Source organism: Phragmites australis, chromosome 6 (genome assembly GCF_958298935.1).
Source record: "Phragmites australis chromosome 6, lpPhrAust1.1, whole genome shotgun sequence".
NCBI classification, from domain to species: Eukaryota; Viridiplantae; Streptophyta; class Magnoliopsida; order Poales; family Poaceae; genus Phragmites; species Phragmites australis.
In genome coordinates, this window is record NC_084926.1 from 10,196,895 (window position 1) to 10,211,695 (window position 14,801).

Below are 14,801 nucleotides of genomic sequence, written 5' to 3' on the forward strand. Positions count from 1 at the left end.
ACGCGACTGAGGCATTAGACCTTCAAAGTAGTGGAGGGTTTTGGACCTCCACACGACTAAGGCATTAGACTTTTTAAGTGGCGAAGGGTTTTTGCCTCAACATGACTTGGACATTAGACCTTCGAAGTGGCGGAGGGTTTTGGACCTCAAAGCGATCGAGTCATTAGGCCTTCGAAGTGGCAAAGGGTTTTTACCTTGATGTGACCGGGCATTAGGCCTTCGAAGTGACGGAGGATTTTGGACCTCGACGTGACTGTGACATTATGCATTCAAAGTGCCGAAGGGTTTTGGACTTTGACACAACCAAGGCATTAGTCCTTCGAAATGGCGAAGGGTTTTGGACCTTGACATGACCGAGGCATCATGTCTTTGAAGTGGTGAAGGGTTTTTTACCTTGACGCGACTAGGGCATTAGACCATCGATGCGGTGGAGGGTTTTGGACCTCGACATGACCGAGGCATTAGGCCTTCGAAGTGGTGGAGGTTTTTACCTCAACATGATCGAGGCATTAGGCCTTCAAAGTGGCAGAGGGTTATGGATCTCGATGCGACCGAGGCATTATGCCTTCAAAAGTGGCAGAGGGTTTTTACCTCGACGCGACTGAGGTATTAGGCCTTTGAAGTCGGGGAGGGTTTTGGACTTTGACGAGATCGAGGCATTAGGCCTTCGAAGTGACAGAGGGTTTTGGACCTCGACACGACCACAACATTATGCCTTCGAAGTGGCGGAGGGTTTTTACCTCTACATGACTAGGGCATTAGTCCTTCGATGTGGCGGAGGGTTTTGAACTTTGACACGGTCGAGGCTTTATGCCTTCAAAGTGGTAGGGGTTTTTGGACCTCGACGCGACAGAGGCATTAGGAATTCAAAGTGGCGTAGGGTTTCGGACCTTGACATGACCAAGGCATTAGGCCTTTGAAGTGGCGCCGGGTTTTGAACCTCGACGCAACCGAGGTATTAGGCCTTCAAAGTGGCAGAGGATTTTGAACCTCAATACAACCGAGGTATTAGGCATCTGTAGGATCGATTATACTCTAATAAGTCATTTAGGGGGTGAATGATTGCGTAAACTAAAAGATCCGGTGGTCCAATTACTCTCAAATTTGGACAGCTGAAACTAGACTCAGATACAAAACTAACCAAATAAGAATCTAGTCAATCGGATATGTGGATCAAGAATTATGCCTAGTCTAAGTAGACTGTGTCAACCAGAGTCGAATGGATCAAAACCTAGTCTAGTTGATTGAAAAGCTACTCGAGATCAAACCAAATCCACTTGAAATTTTCACAGATCAAACACTAAATATTCTAGCAAGGTTTTGGATGGATTAAACCAAGATGAAACTTGATAGAAACATAAAATTAATCAAAAACCAAAGCCAAGTACACAAAATATAGAACAAAGAGAAAATTTTGAATCAGCAACTTATCAACTTAGGAAACTTGATTTTCATTGCATAGATACCTCTCCAAAGCATCCAACAAGGATTTCTATGAAATTCCAAAATCCTAGACATATCTACTCTTTAGAACAAAAGTCTAAATCTGATCTCATTCTTGGCGCATCTCACCCTGACCAAGACCCTCAATATATAGCCCTTCAAACCGTTCTTGATTTGGAAACAACCTGGTCGTATCCTATACGGACACAAAACATATCAAGACACATCCACCCATAACCAAATTCAATTTGTGCTCAAGTCCAATTCGGCCTAGCACTCGATTCCTTATGGGACTGGACTCTTCGACCAATTAGATCGTAGCCTAACCTTGCCATGTACTCGAACGACTCCACCATTTGAACAATCATCTGGTTGTCCATAAGCTTACGTACGTCTGCCATTCTCCGCAATGCACCTAGTCATACACATGAAACATTATCTTCACGTACACTGTTCTCTAGCCCGAACGTCCCGCATGACATCCTCGATCACTATGACCTCAGTTCCTCTTGAACCTAGTCATTGAACTTCAGTTCCTCTCTGAACTTAGTTCGTCAATCCGTCATCGACCATGTTTGCCTTCGAGCAACACTTGCACATGAATCGAACAATAAACTAGTACGAGCACAAGTTCTTCCCGACTTGACTCAAGATCAGTTCACGTAACACCACACAAACTTCAAGCAAAACCAACAAGCTAACATAAGCATACTCAACTTCTGATAGCGCATCAAACCATCTATGCTAACATAACCATACTCAACTTTGCTATGCCAATTTCATTATTCAAACTAATTTTTCATCACATGATCTCACGTCATCAATTGTACTCAACTTGGAAGTGAAGAATCCACCTCTTCAAGATGCTCATCTCCTCACTCCAACACACAAATATGCCTTGCGGCAAAACGTCAAAAGAAACCGGTAAGTGAGGATGATAGTGATAATGCCATTGACGAATTTGAGTTTGATCATTTGAGAAAAAAGGATATATCCAAAATAATCAAGCTCATGACCACCATATAAGGCCTAGAAGAAAGCTTTGAGAGGCAAAAGGAATTCCTCATTGAGAAAATTGAGGAACTTAAAACCTTAAATGTGAAATATGAAAACTTCAAGAATCTCATAGTTCTTTATCTAGTATTTATGGGGATCTTAAAGTTAAGCATCTCTCTTTAATTGATAAATTAGATGCTATGCTTCTTATGGATTTATTAAATCCATTTTCTAATTGCAATGTTTTATTTAAGAACAAATCCAGTATTTCTCCTATTGATGATGCTTGTGTTTCTAACTCTATTTCTCAAGTAACATCTTCGGAAAAACAAAATGTTGAGATAATGGCTCAACTTGAAAAGCTTACTAGCAAGCATGTGAGCTTACTCATGAAGATCTTGTAGATTCTCATACCATGCTAGAAATAGCTTATGAGGTGATGGTCACATCAGTAAAAAAGGTAAAATCCTATGAACCTCATGTGGATATTAGCACATTTTCTTTGCTTAATATAAATTTGATTTGTGCTAGTCCCTAGACTAATCTTTGTTGCTCTAAAGCTAATATTTTCCCTAGTGTTACTTGTGATATTGATAGTAAAGGGAAAAACAAGAATATCAAGGATCAAGTGCATTCAAGAAATGAAGATGGATTTGAAATAAAGTCAAATAAGAAAAACAAGTCAAACAATGTCAAAGTAAATAAGCAAAATCAAAAGAAGATCAAGGCTTCTATCACTTGCTTCAAGTGCAGGAAGAGGGTCACCATGTGAGAGATTGCCATTTGAAGAAAGAAGAAAAGAAGAAAAACAAGAAATAAGAAAATGAGAAGAATCTTGCTCGCATCAAGTGCTTCAAGTGCACAAATACATGACACTTTGCCTCAAGTTGTCCAAGCAAGGTTGATAATAAAGCGGCACTTCCAAGAAGAAAACTAAAAATCAACAAAAGGAAGTGTTATGGTTGCAATGAGAATGGACATAAAATTGGATCATGTTCTTACAATAAGGAAGAAGCTCCTTCATCATCAAGAGATCAAGGAAGCTCTCATCATGATAACAAACACCAAAAGAAGAGACCCTAAGTTAAGTCAAGATCACATAAGACAAGGGGTAAAGTAAAAGGTCATCAAGGTGAGAAGCCTCAAGTGAAGAGGCTTTGCGGTAAAATTTGCTACACATGCTGCAAAAATGGATATATTGGTAAAAAATTTCCCAGAGGTAACATTCCTAAGCCTAACTCTTCCAATAATGATCAATATTTTCTTAAGAAGGCTAAGAATAGTACTTGTGTTGCTAAGGTGATTACTTCCAATAATGATCAATAATGATCAATATTTTCTAGGGAGAGAGAGAAACATTTGTCCATAGTGGCTTGTCCGCCTTCGTTGGCCTCTATGGCGAGGGTGTACGAGCAGATGAATTCATCCAGGTCTAAATCGCCCTTAGATTTAGGTAGCTTGGGGGTCCAAGACCTGTCAGGAAAGGGTATAGCTTGCACATGGGAGAGTCAAAGTCCAGTAGTGGAACCATGTGGCAATGGGCCCTTAAACTCAGGTGCTGGTGGGCAATGAGCTGCTAAGACGATGCCGTCACTGGCCCTCGGAGCTCGGGTCGGCGTGGCATAGACCATCACATGAGGGTTGATGGTTATGTCTGCAAGTTATTGCACGGTGCGTAGGGCTGCCTGCAGCTCCTCCAGCTAGACTCGAAGGGCCGTCATGTTTGCCTGCTAGCTAGCCATGGTCGTAGCCCCTTGGGGTGCGACGGGATTCTCACCGTGCTTTTGCTAAAATGCCTCCGAACCAATAGGACCCCCCATGCCAGCCGCAGTCGGGGTCGTGACCGGATCAATGGTGGTCACGTGGTCCTTGTTCTGTTTGGCTGGGGCGCTAGTGCCAGCGTAGCGTGTGCTTGGTCACGGCTGTCGTGCGGACTTTTGCACCATCGTTGTCGCAGAGCCAGTCACTTGGGTCACGGTCTTGGTGGAATTCTTCTTTGGTGGCATCATACATCTCCTAGTGCTTCTCGATCCTCACGGATGATGCCAGCTGTTGGTGAAAGAAAATATCTTCCACGAACAAAGTGCGGCGAGAGCCAACCCACTGGAATCGCCCAAGCTTGGAGAAGAAGTGTAGATGAAAAGAATACTCAAATTGATAGTGGAAAGATCTCCCTCCTGGCATGATGGACATGGGTCAACATTTATTTTGCCATTCACAGTGTAAGTATACAAGTATACCCCTACGGGGTTAGTAGGGATACAGGTATTCACTCTACAACTAGGATATAGGGCTAGCTATGTAAAACATTGCCACAGCTGGTGGCTGCGAGTATTACGGCAAGTGACCCCTGATGGTATAGTGCCCAATCCATCGTCCGTTAAGACGTCGCCCTTTCTCATGTGTCAAATCGGACACCGATTAGACTGACATTAAATGTTGGTCACTTCGTAACAAATAGAGGGTGATCGGTGGGTCACTCTCTGTCTGATCTTTCTGAATGGTTGATAGCCCCAGGGCTTTGGGGGCTAACGACCTTCGGGGGTCTGCAGACCTAGCCTCTGAGACGATTCTGGAGCATAGGGGCTCAGGAGGGGCTCGGAGACTAGTGGCCCACGGACATAGACCGGTGAAATCAGGCGTCGAGGTCCTGAAGGCAAGCCCAACACACATTATTTGGTTACGGGCTTGAATTGCACCATTCTCGGTGTGGCGCACACCACCAACGTGTTGTATCATCACATATAGCAATCCTCTGCAAGGCTAGCTACAAGCCATGTAGGCACTGCATTACAGCATGCAGCACTGGTTGTAAATACTAAATTTTACATAGTAGTTTTCCTCTTACTACTATCAAACTGAGCAGCTCTACCCTGGCCAGCTGCCAGCATAAGCAGCAGCCACAGTCCACAGCCCTATATTTAGTTGTGCAGCAAGCAAAACTAACAAATTGCCGGGCATAATGTAACTAATGTTAGGCAGGATTAGCGTAGTAACCACGCGGCACCATATATACGAACGTGTCCTAGCCTCCTAGCCAGTTGCTACTTGTTACACCACCCAGTCCGGTACCGCACAGCCGTCTGCCACAACGACCACTGCATCTCCGGCCGCGCGACTTATGCCGGAGAAGCCTCCGTCGCTCCGGCGACGCCCGATGGCGGCAGGGAGCTGGGTCCGCTCCCTCCACTGCAAATCCACGGCCGCCGAAGACGTGGCCGCCAGAGGCGCGGTCGTTCCCAAGAAGCTCCACCCGCTCCTCCCGCGTTCTGCTGCCTGCGGGAGCTCCGGCGACGCCCGCAAGAACGTCGCCTCATCGAAGCCCAAGCCGACGTCGACCTCAGATGTTTCGAAAAAGAAGTCGACCTCGAAGCCGAGTCCCAAGCTGGCCAAGAAGACCAAGCAGGCTGCTGTGCCGCCGACGCCCCCACCGGGCCCTCTCGGCCCGCTCCCGGCGCTCACCGAGCTCCCGGCGGGGCACTCGTCGAGGCAGGTGGTGGAGATCATCTTCCTGTCGTCGTGGAACCAGATTCTGCTTCCGCAGCCGCAGCCTCCGCCGGGAGCGTCCACCGCCACCACCGACGGCGCGTTCGCGGGCGAGGTGGAGATGCTGTTCCGCGTCCACAACCCGGCGCGCGCCGTGGCGCGCTTCGAGGACTACCGCGCTGCGGTGCGCGCCCGGGCCGGCGAGTCCACGCGCAGCGCCGCGGACGGCAACGAGATGATGCGCTTCTCCCCGGCGGCGCCGTACGGCTCGTCGTCCTCGGCTGCAACCGGCGGCGGGGACGCGCTGCGCATCCGGACCTTCGATGGCAGCGGCGGCGCGCATGCCAACGGGCGCGGGCCGGCGTCCGGCAAGCGGGCCATGTTCCTATGCAGGGTCATCGCCGGCCGTGTGGCGGAGGCCGGGACAGGCTCCGAAGCAGTGCCCGGCAAGGAGCACGACTCCGTCCGCGTCGGTAAGGACGAGCTGGTGGTGTTCGACCGCCGCGCCGTGCTCCCCTGCTTCGTCATCGTCTACAAGTTGTAAAAAGAAACCTGATATTATTAACCCTGCTGCTATTTTTTTTGCCACTTACGGTAACGGATTAATCTATCAACTGCATAGGTGTGGTAATCTCAATTACTTATGTGCTATGTGCAATCAGGACCAGTCCTGAGATTTACCAAACTAAAAACAAGCCTATTGAATTGAAACATAAAAAATCAATATATAAATTATAAATATAATATTTAGTGATTAAAAATTATATTTGATAAAACTTACAGTATAACAAAAACAACGCTCACCTTGAATATTTTCTTGAGTCATCTTAAACAATTTTTTCTAACATTTCTAAATGTGTAGTCATTGATGATAATATCAACACCAATCGTATCTAATAATTTCTTCGTAATGCATAAAGTTATCAAATCCTTTAATCTTTTCTAACACATTGTGGTTCTTAAATAGTTTTCATTAATTTTAATTTTGAAAAGCTTCTTTCAACTAATGTTACAGTCATAGGCATAATAAATAAAATTCTATTAGCAATAGAAACATTTAGATAACAATATAATTTTCTGACATGCTAAAAAATCTTCATAGAGGATATTAGTCTATCTTGCAAAGTCAATTTTATAATATTTAATTCAGATATTAGATTATTTAACTTAACATCATATGAACCATCTAGAGAGAAAATATTTGCAAATTTAGCATAGCAATCTTTTAGTTTAATATTATCTAATGACTTTAAAGTTATCGAGCTCAGTAAAAACCTAAATATATTTTTGATGAAGTGTTTACCGTATCAACTATAATAAAAAAGTAATTAACTTCTAAAATCTTATTAGCATATAAAATTTCTTCATTGTAATTAGTTTTATCAATTTCTTTTAGGCCGGTCGAAAACAAAACTCATGCGCAATTATATAACCGTGGCTGCTAATCGATTAAAATTTAAAATATTGAATTTTGTTGACTCACCGGTAGTAGTAGTATACGTGTATATATATGGGAGGGGCTCTGGGTTTTAAGGGCCCGGACGGCCGCCCCGCTTGCCCCCCTTCGGGGCCGACCCTTTGTGCAATTAACCTTGTCGACCGTTATTCGTTAAGCTTCGCCATTGCTCACTTGCAAAGTTGCAGGCTCGCAGCTGAGCAAACACTGCGCTTGCAGTTCCTGCGCGAGTTTAAGGCGCGCGCAGTGGCTGTGCATGTTCGGATTGCGTTCTTGTGCGGGTGCGTGCAGTTGCAGTGGGTGAGGACTGTGCGAGTGTGGTGGCGTTGGTTGTTTATTCCCTGGGGTTGTCGTGTTCGATGGGGGCGGGAGGCTTTCCTCCCCCCCGCCGGAGCGAAGACAACAGGAATAGATAGGCGCGTTTGGATTTGGCACTGCTTGCCTTCTATTCAGGCGTCTGTTCTCTTCTGTTCGTCATGTGAGCCACTGCTGTATCTGTATGCATATGCATGGAGCAGCTTGCCACTACAGCTTTGTTTGCATCGGTCCATACTTCGCAGCAGAATATACTTACATACTTACATGTACGGGGCAGGTTTGGAAAACTGGAAATCGTTAGGTTCTCGCATAAATCAGGAAAAAATCCCGCATTATAGACAAGGCAGGGAAAATTTCCGCATTACAAACGAGGCGGTATACTGGGGTGGAGAGGCAACCGGAAGCGAAATTTGCGCCGTGTGTAGGCAGTACTTTCAGAGATGAATTAATATGTGTCTGCTACTACAGATATTGCTCATGTTCGTCTACTACTTTCAGAGATGAATTAATAGTATCAGAATACTGTCATATGCTTCAGAGATGAAATAGATACGCCTTGTCAGATTCGTATACTCTACAGTCAGGTAGTCTTTCAGGAACAGATCGTCTCTGCCGGGTTTTAAAATATTTTCTCACGTTGTAGTGCTGGGCCGATTGAATAATGAGTAGTGTATACTCCGCATGCTTATTGCGCAATGTTTGCCGCCTTTCCTTCAAAGGTAGTATGTAGTACCAACTAACAAGAGGTACTCCAGTAGCTTCTCGTTTTTCCATGAATGAGAAAAATTACAAATATAGCAGTACTTCTAGTCGTGGTTGTGGCTTCATACTGATTACGTTCTGCTGTACCATCACCACGCATCATCACCGGCATAGCTTTCTTTCTGTGGCCTTGCGATGATGATCAAACGCTTTTTACGTCCCCGAAAATGTTCTATAGCTTGACTGGAGTACAAGGTTTGTAGACAGAAATGAGTTTAGGTAGCAGCCGATTCGCTCAGGCCTCAGACTCACCTTGCTTTTTTTTAATCTCTTAAGCCTAACTGCTCATGAGTTGCGAGCGCATTGCTCCATGTTTGGAACACACGATTTTCACAGAAAATAGACCAATTCCTGCGACAAATGAATCTCCAGTATATAAAAACTTATTCAGATGTTAACTTGTAAGGACAGCATCAAGCATCCAAACTGAACACGGCCTTTTCAGGTCAGTCTAAAGTTTGAATCCATTCTTCCAGTCGATCTCCGGTCCTCAAACAAATCTCTTTCAGGTAGCTTGTGCTCGCTTTGTAGTCCAACTTAATCTGCCGAAGTAAAGGGGAATCCACGTATAAAGCGCAACTGCACAAAGCACTTGGAAAGCTCAAACTTCTAAAGGCCTCAAAAGGCAGGCAACCCAAATGAGTAGCAAACTCAAGGTGCCATGACTCGAGTTTGAATCAGTTCATCTCATTCCCAATTTCAACAGTGCTGGGAGTCACACTTTCTTTCTTGATTTGAGGACCCTAGAATGGACGATGCATTTGAAATGTCAATTCTTGTTTAAACGTATATGGGAATAGGTATAGGTAGGTACACGTACCTGTACAGTGGTAGTAGATGTACATAGGAGGGTAGGGGGTGTCCTACTCCTATGGTCCCTTCACCACAAGTGCACTCATACACCGATGTTGGCTGGAATTTGCATCAGCAATATTTTACTTGCAATAGATGTTATGTTTTAAAATAGATCTTAAATAGATGTTTTAGGTTTTTAAGGTGGTGTTTTACTAGAGTACCTATATTAAAGACTATTGTAAAGTGGAGTTTTAATTTAATGAACGTGGTGAACTGGTGATTTATATGTCATTGATTGAATGTTGAAGAAATTGAGAGAGCTAAACATATAATATATGAAAGAATTTATTACAGCCTTATTCTATATATCGAAGGCTAAAACAACATCTTAAAAAAGAATAGAGGTAGTATCTTCTTGCTTTATAATAAGCAGAGAAGACACAGAATCATAGGCTGACTAAACTGACGAGGCAACATAACTGCAGTGGAAGAAGCTGTGATTTGTTTAATCCTGAAGATAACAGAGAGTACAGGACACATCAACAGTTGAGCACATGAATTGCTGGCCTTCGAGTCCAAGCTACAGCAACTTGCTGTTCTTCACCTGGCCTCGTCTCCTAGCATTTCTGACCTAGAAAAATTAAGCACGTGATGAGCCATAAGTTCATCGTTCCATCACATGATTATAGTAACTCCTCTTGATGTCAACTTCTTTACCCTGCATGGCAGGTTGAACTGATTACTAGTAGCTCGCTACTGACAGGAAAATGATTTCCGAAATTGAATAGTCCCTCCTAGGGGCGGAATCAACCATAGGTCAAACCTCAGACCGGCTCATTCAAGTTTGAGCTAAGTCTAAAAATCTATCATTTATACAACAAAATTTAACGAAATTTGAGTCAAACCCGGGCTGTTATCAGGCTGGTTCCACCCTGGTCCCTCCTTATCATGAGCCTTCCCAAAAAAACTGCAGCGAGCTCATTTATTGGCAGCTATAATGGTGATCTACTCAGTTGTCTACTGACAAGGAAATGGTAGAACAAAACCGATGAAATATAGTATGAAACATTTAGAACAAACAACTGCTAAATCTGATGAACACTGCATTGAAAAACTCTAGTGCCACATTGTGAAGCTGCTAAATTTGGTATGAACTTGTAAAAGTTAAACTGAAGACTGCTAAATTTTGAGTTCTTTAAGTGAATCTCTAATACTTAAAAAATACATAGTGGTTCTTATACTCTTTATATCATATCTTTATATCTTACCCTCCTCATGTTCTGCCCTACAGTTAAATATTATTTACCCGTAAATACCACCAATTTACCCATCCATCCCCCTCCCAAGCCGCCCTCCAATCATTCCTCTTTGCCCGCGTCCCCGTGACTGCCCCCACACCCTTCCTTGATGCTATGACCTCCGAGAAAGCAAATTCTATAGGACCCTGTTCAAAAAGATCCGCATGAGACCTCATCCATATCATTCATCTCGTGATCTAATGGTTAAGCTGAAAAGGAAAGAGAATGAGTTAACACATATCATTACAAGAGAAAGGGACATATCATCATAAGAGAAATGATCTTTTATAGAACCGAGTTATATAGAATTTGCTTCTCACCTCCTCCCGCGGTGGGCTAGGATGACACGGCACCCATCCTGCTCCCTCTTGCACCGCCACCTGGCCCACCCATACCAGTCTCCAGACTCACCTCCGTTGAGTTCCACGGGATCTACCTCAGCCTTTGCACGTCAGAGCGCGTGTCACCAGTTTCGCCCACGAGATACCCGTCGATAAAGACCTATATCTGGCGCGATGGCCACTGCCAACGTGGGCCGCCTCCGCAACACGCACCTCCTCGTGGCACTCCTCCTGCTGGTGCTCTGGCCATCTCCGGCCACCGCCTGGACGTTCACCACCGCGGGCTAAAGTGGCGGCACCAAAAACATGAGATCCACTCACCGATCAAGACGGTGATGGTGGTGGTGACGGAGAACCGTAGTACTGACCACATCCTCAATTGGCTTGGCATCATCGGTCGCGAGTCCAACCACCTCAAAGCCTCCAACCCCTCTTCCCCAAGGAGCATTCAATTTTTTGGCACTCTGAGGAAGTGACAATTGCTCATCTGTCACCTTATCCCACATGCATAGACTCAGAACGGTCCATATATCATCCTCAGTAGCAATTGCCACTTTCTTAGAGTGACAATTGAGCAATTATCCCCTTCATCACCAACGAGGTTGGATAAGTCGACTCAAACCCCGTGTACGCTGCCCTTGTTGACGAGTTCGCCCTCGCCCTCTGACCCCAGCAGCGCCCGTCAACAATTGTGTCACCGGAATGCGCCAAGAGCGATGACTACCGTGACGTACGCATCGATCTGAATTCAGAAATGGCTCGAGGCGACGGGGGAGGAGTCTAGGGCAAAGGAGGATTTACAGTCTACTTCTGGCTCCACCTCTCCAGCTCCGCGAGGACGTTCTTTGTGATCCTCCACCAGGTTGGATTCTTCTCTTTCACTTTTTAGGTGATTGCTAGGTGCTTGCTTGCTGTAGGAACTTTTTTCTTTGGATGGGTGCTGCTTGTATTTTTTGTATTGATGTGTTGGGTGCTACAATTCTTAGGCGTTAAGTGCGGATATATCCTACAGATTATTCGATTGATGGGCATGCTAGGATGTCCTATTCGTAGCACACTGATCATTGCGAAAATCTTGATCAGGAGAAACAACATTAGGAACCAGTATCGTATTCCAAAATGTGTCAGTGTGAGGAAATTTCGTGTTCATTGATGCTGCTTCCAGAAAACTTTTCGTTGGACAAAAGGAAGGGTACTTCCCACATTTCTTTGTGAACTTTCAGCATCAGAATCGGTGCTAAATTCATTGGATTTCTTGTTGCAGATGACCACGGGAGATGACAATAAGTTGATGTTTCTTGCTTTAGGCGAAGGAAAAAACTGCTCCTCTTCCAATTGCTAAGGCTGAATAGCGAATCTCACGCTCCTGATTATCCATGGACTGACACAACTAATCTATCTTTCAGCTATAAGCAAATGCCCTCTTGAGAAATGGGTCCACATTGGATGTGAGGTATGCTCCGATCATGAATAGTACCGTAGGATTTTACCCCCTGTTGAATACCCTTGCATTGGTTGTCCCAAAATGAAAATATGCAGAAGTATGTGTTTGATACTTTTTGTGCACATGTATTTTTAGTTAAAAATATTATACGCAACATGTGTCAAGAGCTTTGATTTTTTTTTCTGGCTCCAAATGTTAGTCCTTCCTCCGTTTATGTTGAGAACGATAGTTTATTTAAAATTGGTTTGTACCTGTGTCAGGTTACTGAAATGTTACGCGTCTTCACATTGACGGTGACCTAATTGCTAAGGCTAATCTTTGTTCACTGTCTGATGAGCCAGACAATCAAGATGATGCAAACCAGATTAACTTAGTTGGAAGAGATGGCGAGCTTGAAGGCTATGTCTATAATATCGATGTGTCATCAATCTGTACTAGGAACAGTACAAGAAAAATGTGCAAAGGTGATTCATCTTAGCTAATAGCATGGCCTTTTTTCGTGCGAATGTGCAGACTTTGTGATATTCTCATTGAATTGCAGAACACATCATTTAAGTTATCAATTGACTATTCATGCTCTGATGGAATCAAAGAGGGTGACGAGGGCATTTGGAGCTTTGTGGGTGGGAAGGTAAACAAGATGCCATCGAGCCGTCTCCTGATAAGAACGGCTTGTTCTCTGTTTATTTTAATTAGTTTACACAAATCAAGAAAATTCTTCGTGTATCAGTAAAACCAAGAAATTTTTTCGTGTAACAATAGGAATACCCTCTATTGCTTGGTAAACCAATTGGTTGCCAAGCTATTTCACACTTTAGTATAAAAATGCTAATCCTTCGAATATTGCAGGGTAAGCTGATCTAAGTGTGTCATTGTATACATCTTCATCGGGTTGGACTAGTGCTATCTAAATGGGTCGTGCCTACTGGGTCAGTCTGAGGTACAACATAATAGGCATGGCTCAGGCACGGGACGACACAATAGGCATGGCTTAGATCAGAGGGGTAGGTGGGTCGGACTAGCACGGCAAGGCTAGCCAGGCCGTGTCTAGGCAGACGCCTCGGCACGGCACGACCCGGCTTAGACGGGCCGAGGTCCAGCATGGGCACGACCTGCCCCGTCCTGCCACACCATGCCGCCCTGCTCTCTTACCGTCACCCCGCCGCCGCGCCGCTGCCCCGCCCCCGCGCCGCTGCCCCGCCCTACCGTTGTGCCTCCTCGCCCCCACGCCATCGCCCCGCCGTCATGCTGTGCCTGCCGGGCCACCAGGCCGACCGTGCCACAACAGTGCTCGGGCCGGCTTGGCACGACACGGTGGCTGACGGACCGTGCCGTTGCCCGCGACTTCGGCATGTGGAACAGCACAACACGGCTTGTTAACCTTATCGGGCTTGTCGGGCCGTGCCTAACCGGGTTCGTGTTGGGTCAGCCCGGTAGGCCCATTTGAACAGCACTAGGATGGACCTACCTATGAAGGTTACTCTTAAGTATCTGTTTTCATTAAAGGATGACAAATTTTATTAGCTGAATTTTAACCTGAATGTTTGTTTGTGGTTGATATGTTTGGATGTCGATCACCAGTTTGTGCTGCCTCATTCTTCTAGTAACCCAGTTTCTTAGATGTTTGATTTTCAATATTTTGCTTTGGATAGTTCAGTTAAGCATAACTTTCTATTCTGTTTGCAGCATTGAGGAGCTTGTATAAGTAAACCAAAACGTTCTTTTCTGAACATCTTCGGAGCTTGCTGATGAACTTATGGTCGGAGCTTGCTGATTTTCAATATTTTGCTTTGGATAGTTCACTTAAGCATAACTTTCTATTCTGTTTGTATCATTGAGGAGCTTCTATAAGTAAACCAAAGCGGTCTTCTTTTCTGAACATCTTCGGAGCTTGCTGATCAACTTATGGTCGGGATCACTTAAATATTTTATTTCTCATCTCATATGGAAATTTGGACATTTTTAAAATTGAAACTGCTATGCGTACAATGTTTACTATACGATCCACGTGCTACTTTGGATTAGCACCGGATGTTTCGCCTTGCCTGGGCCAGTGTGAAGAAAAGGTCAAAACAGCGTGTAAGATCATTGGTCAGTGAGTGAGGTCGTATGCATAGCACCGCTTTTTTGGAATATGCCAACTTTCTGTTCTTTTGCTTTTTTTTTTTGGGAAATTTGTATGAGTATGTCTAAATAGTGACTTAATTTTTATCATCAGAAGAAACGATGTTAATGTTTGCAATTGCAAAACCATGCAGATGCTCTTCCAGGGGTTTCCTGGAGAATGCAATGCTGAGCTCATCTAACTTTGTGAGAAGGGCAAGTATACCCGTTATGAATAAACAATTTGTTAGAGAAAAAAGTGTATTGGATTTGATATCTTTACTTGCAACTCTATGTAATAAAATAATTCAATTTCGGAACCGTTACAACGTACAGGCATTGAACTAGTTAAAAAAAAA

General features: G+C 44.4%; 1 protein-coding gene across 1 annotated transcript; it reads left to right on the forward strand.

The window, feature by feature from the left end:
• The first annotated feature begins 5,406 nt into the window (after positions 1-5,406).
• On the forward strand, positions 5,407-6,544 carry LOC133920437 (uncharacterized). The gene has a single exon (XM_062365055.1). It carries the CDS (start codon positions 5,561-5,563, stop codon positions 6,467-6,469), a length of 909 nt encoding a protein of 302 aa, XP_062221039.1. The 5' UTR covers positions 5,407-5,560; the 3' UTR covers positions 6,470-6,544.
• The last annotated feature ends 8,257 nt before the right edge of the window (positions 6,545-14,801 follow it).

Excerpts from the sequence above, each read along its gene's own strand:
- LOC133920437 (XM_062365055.1), top strand. The coding sequence starts at position 5,561 with ATGCCGGAGAAGCCTCCGTCGCTCCGGCGACGCCCGATGGCGGCAGGG.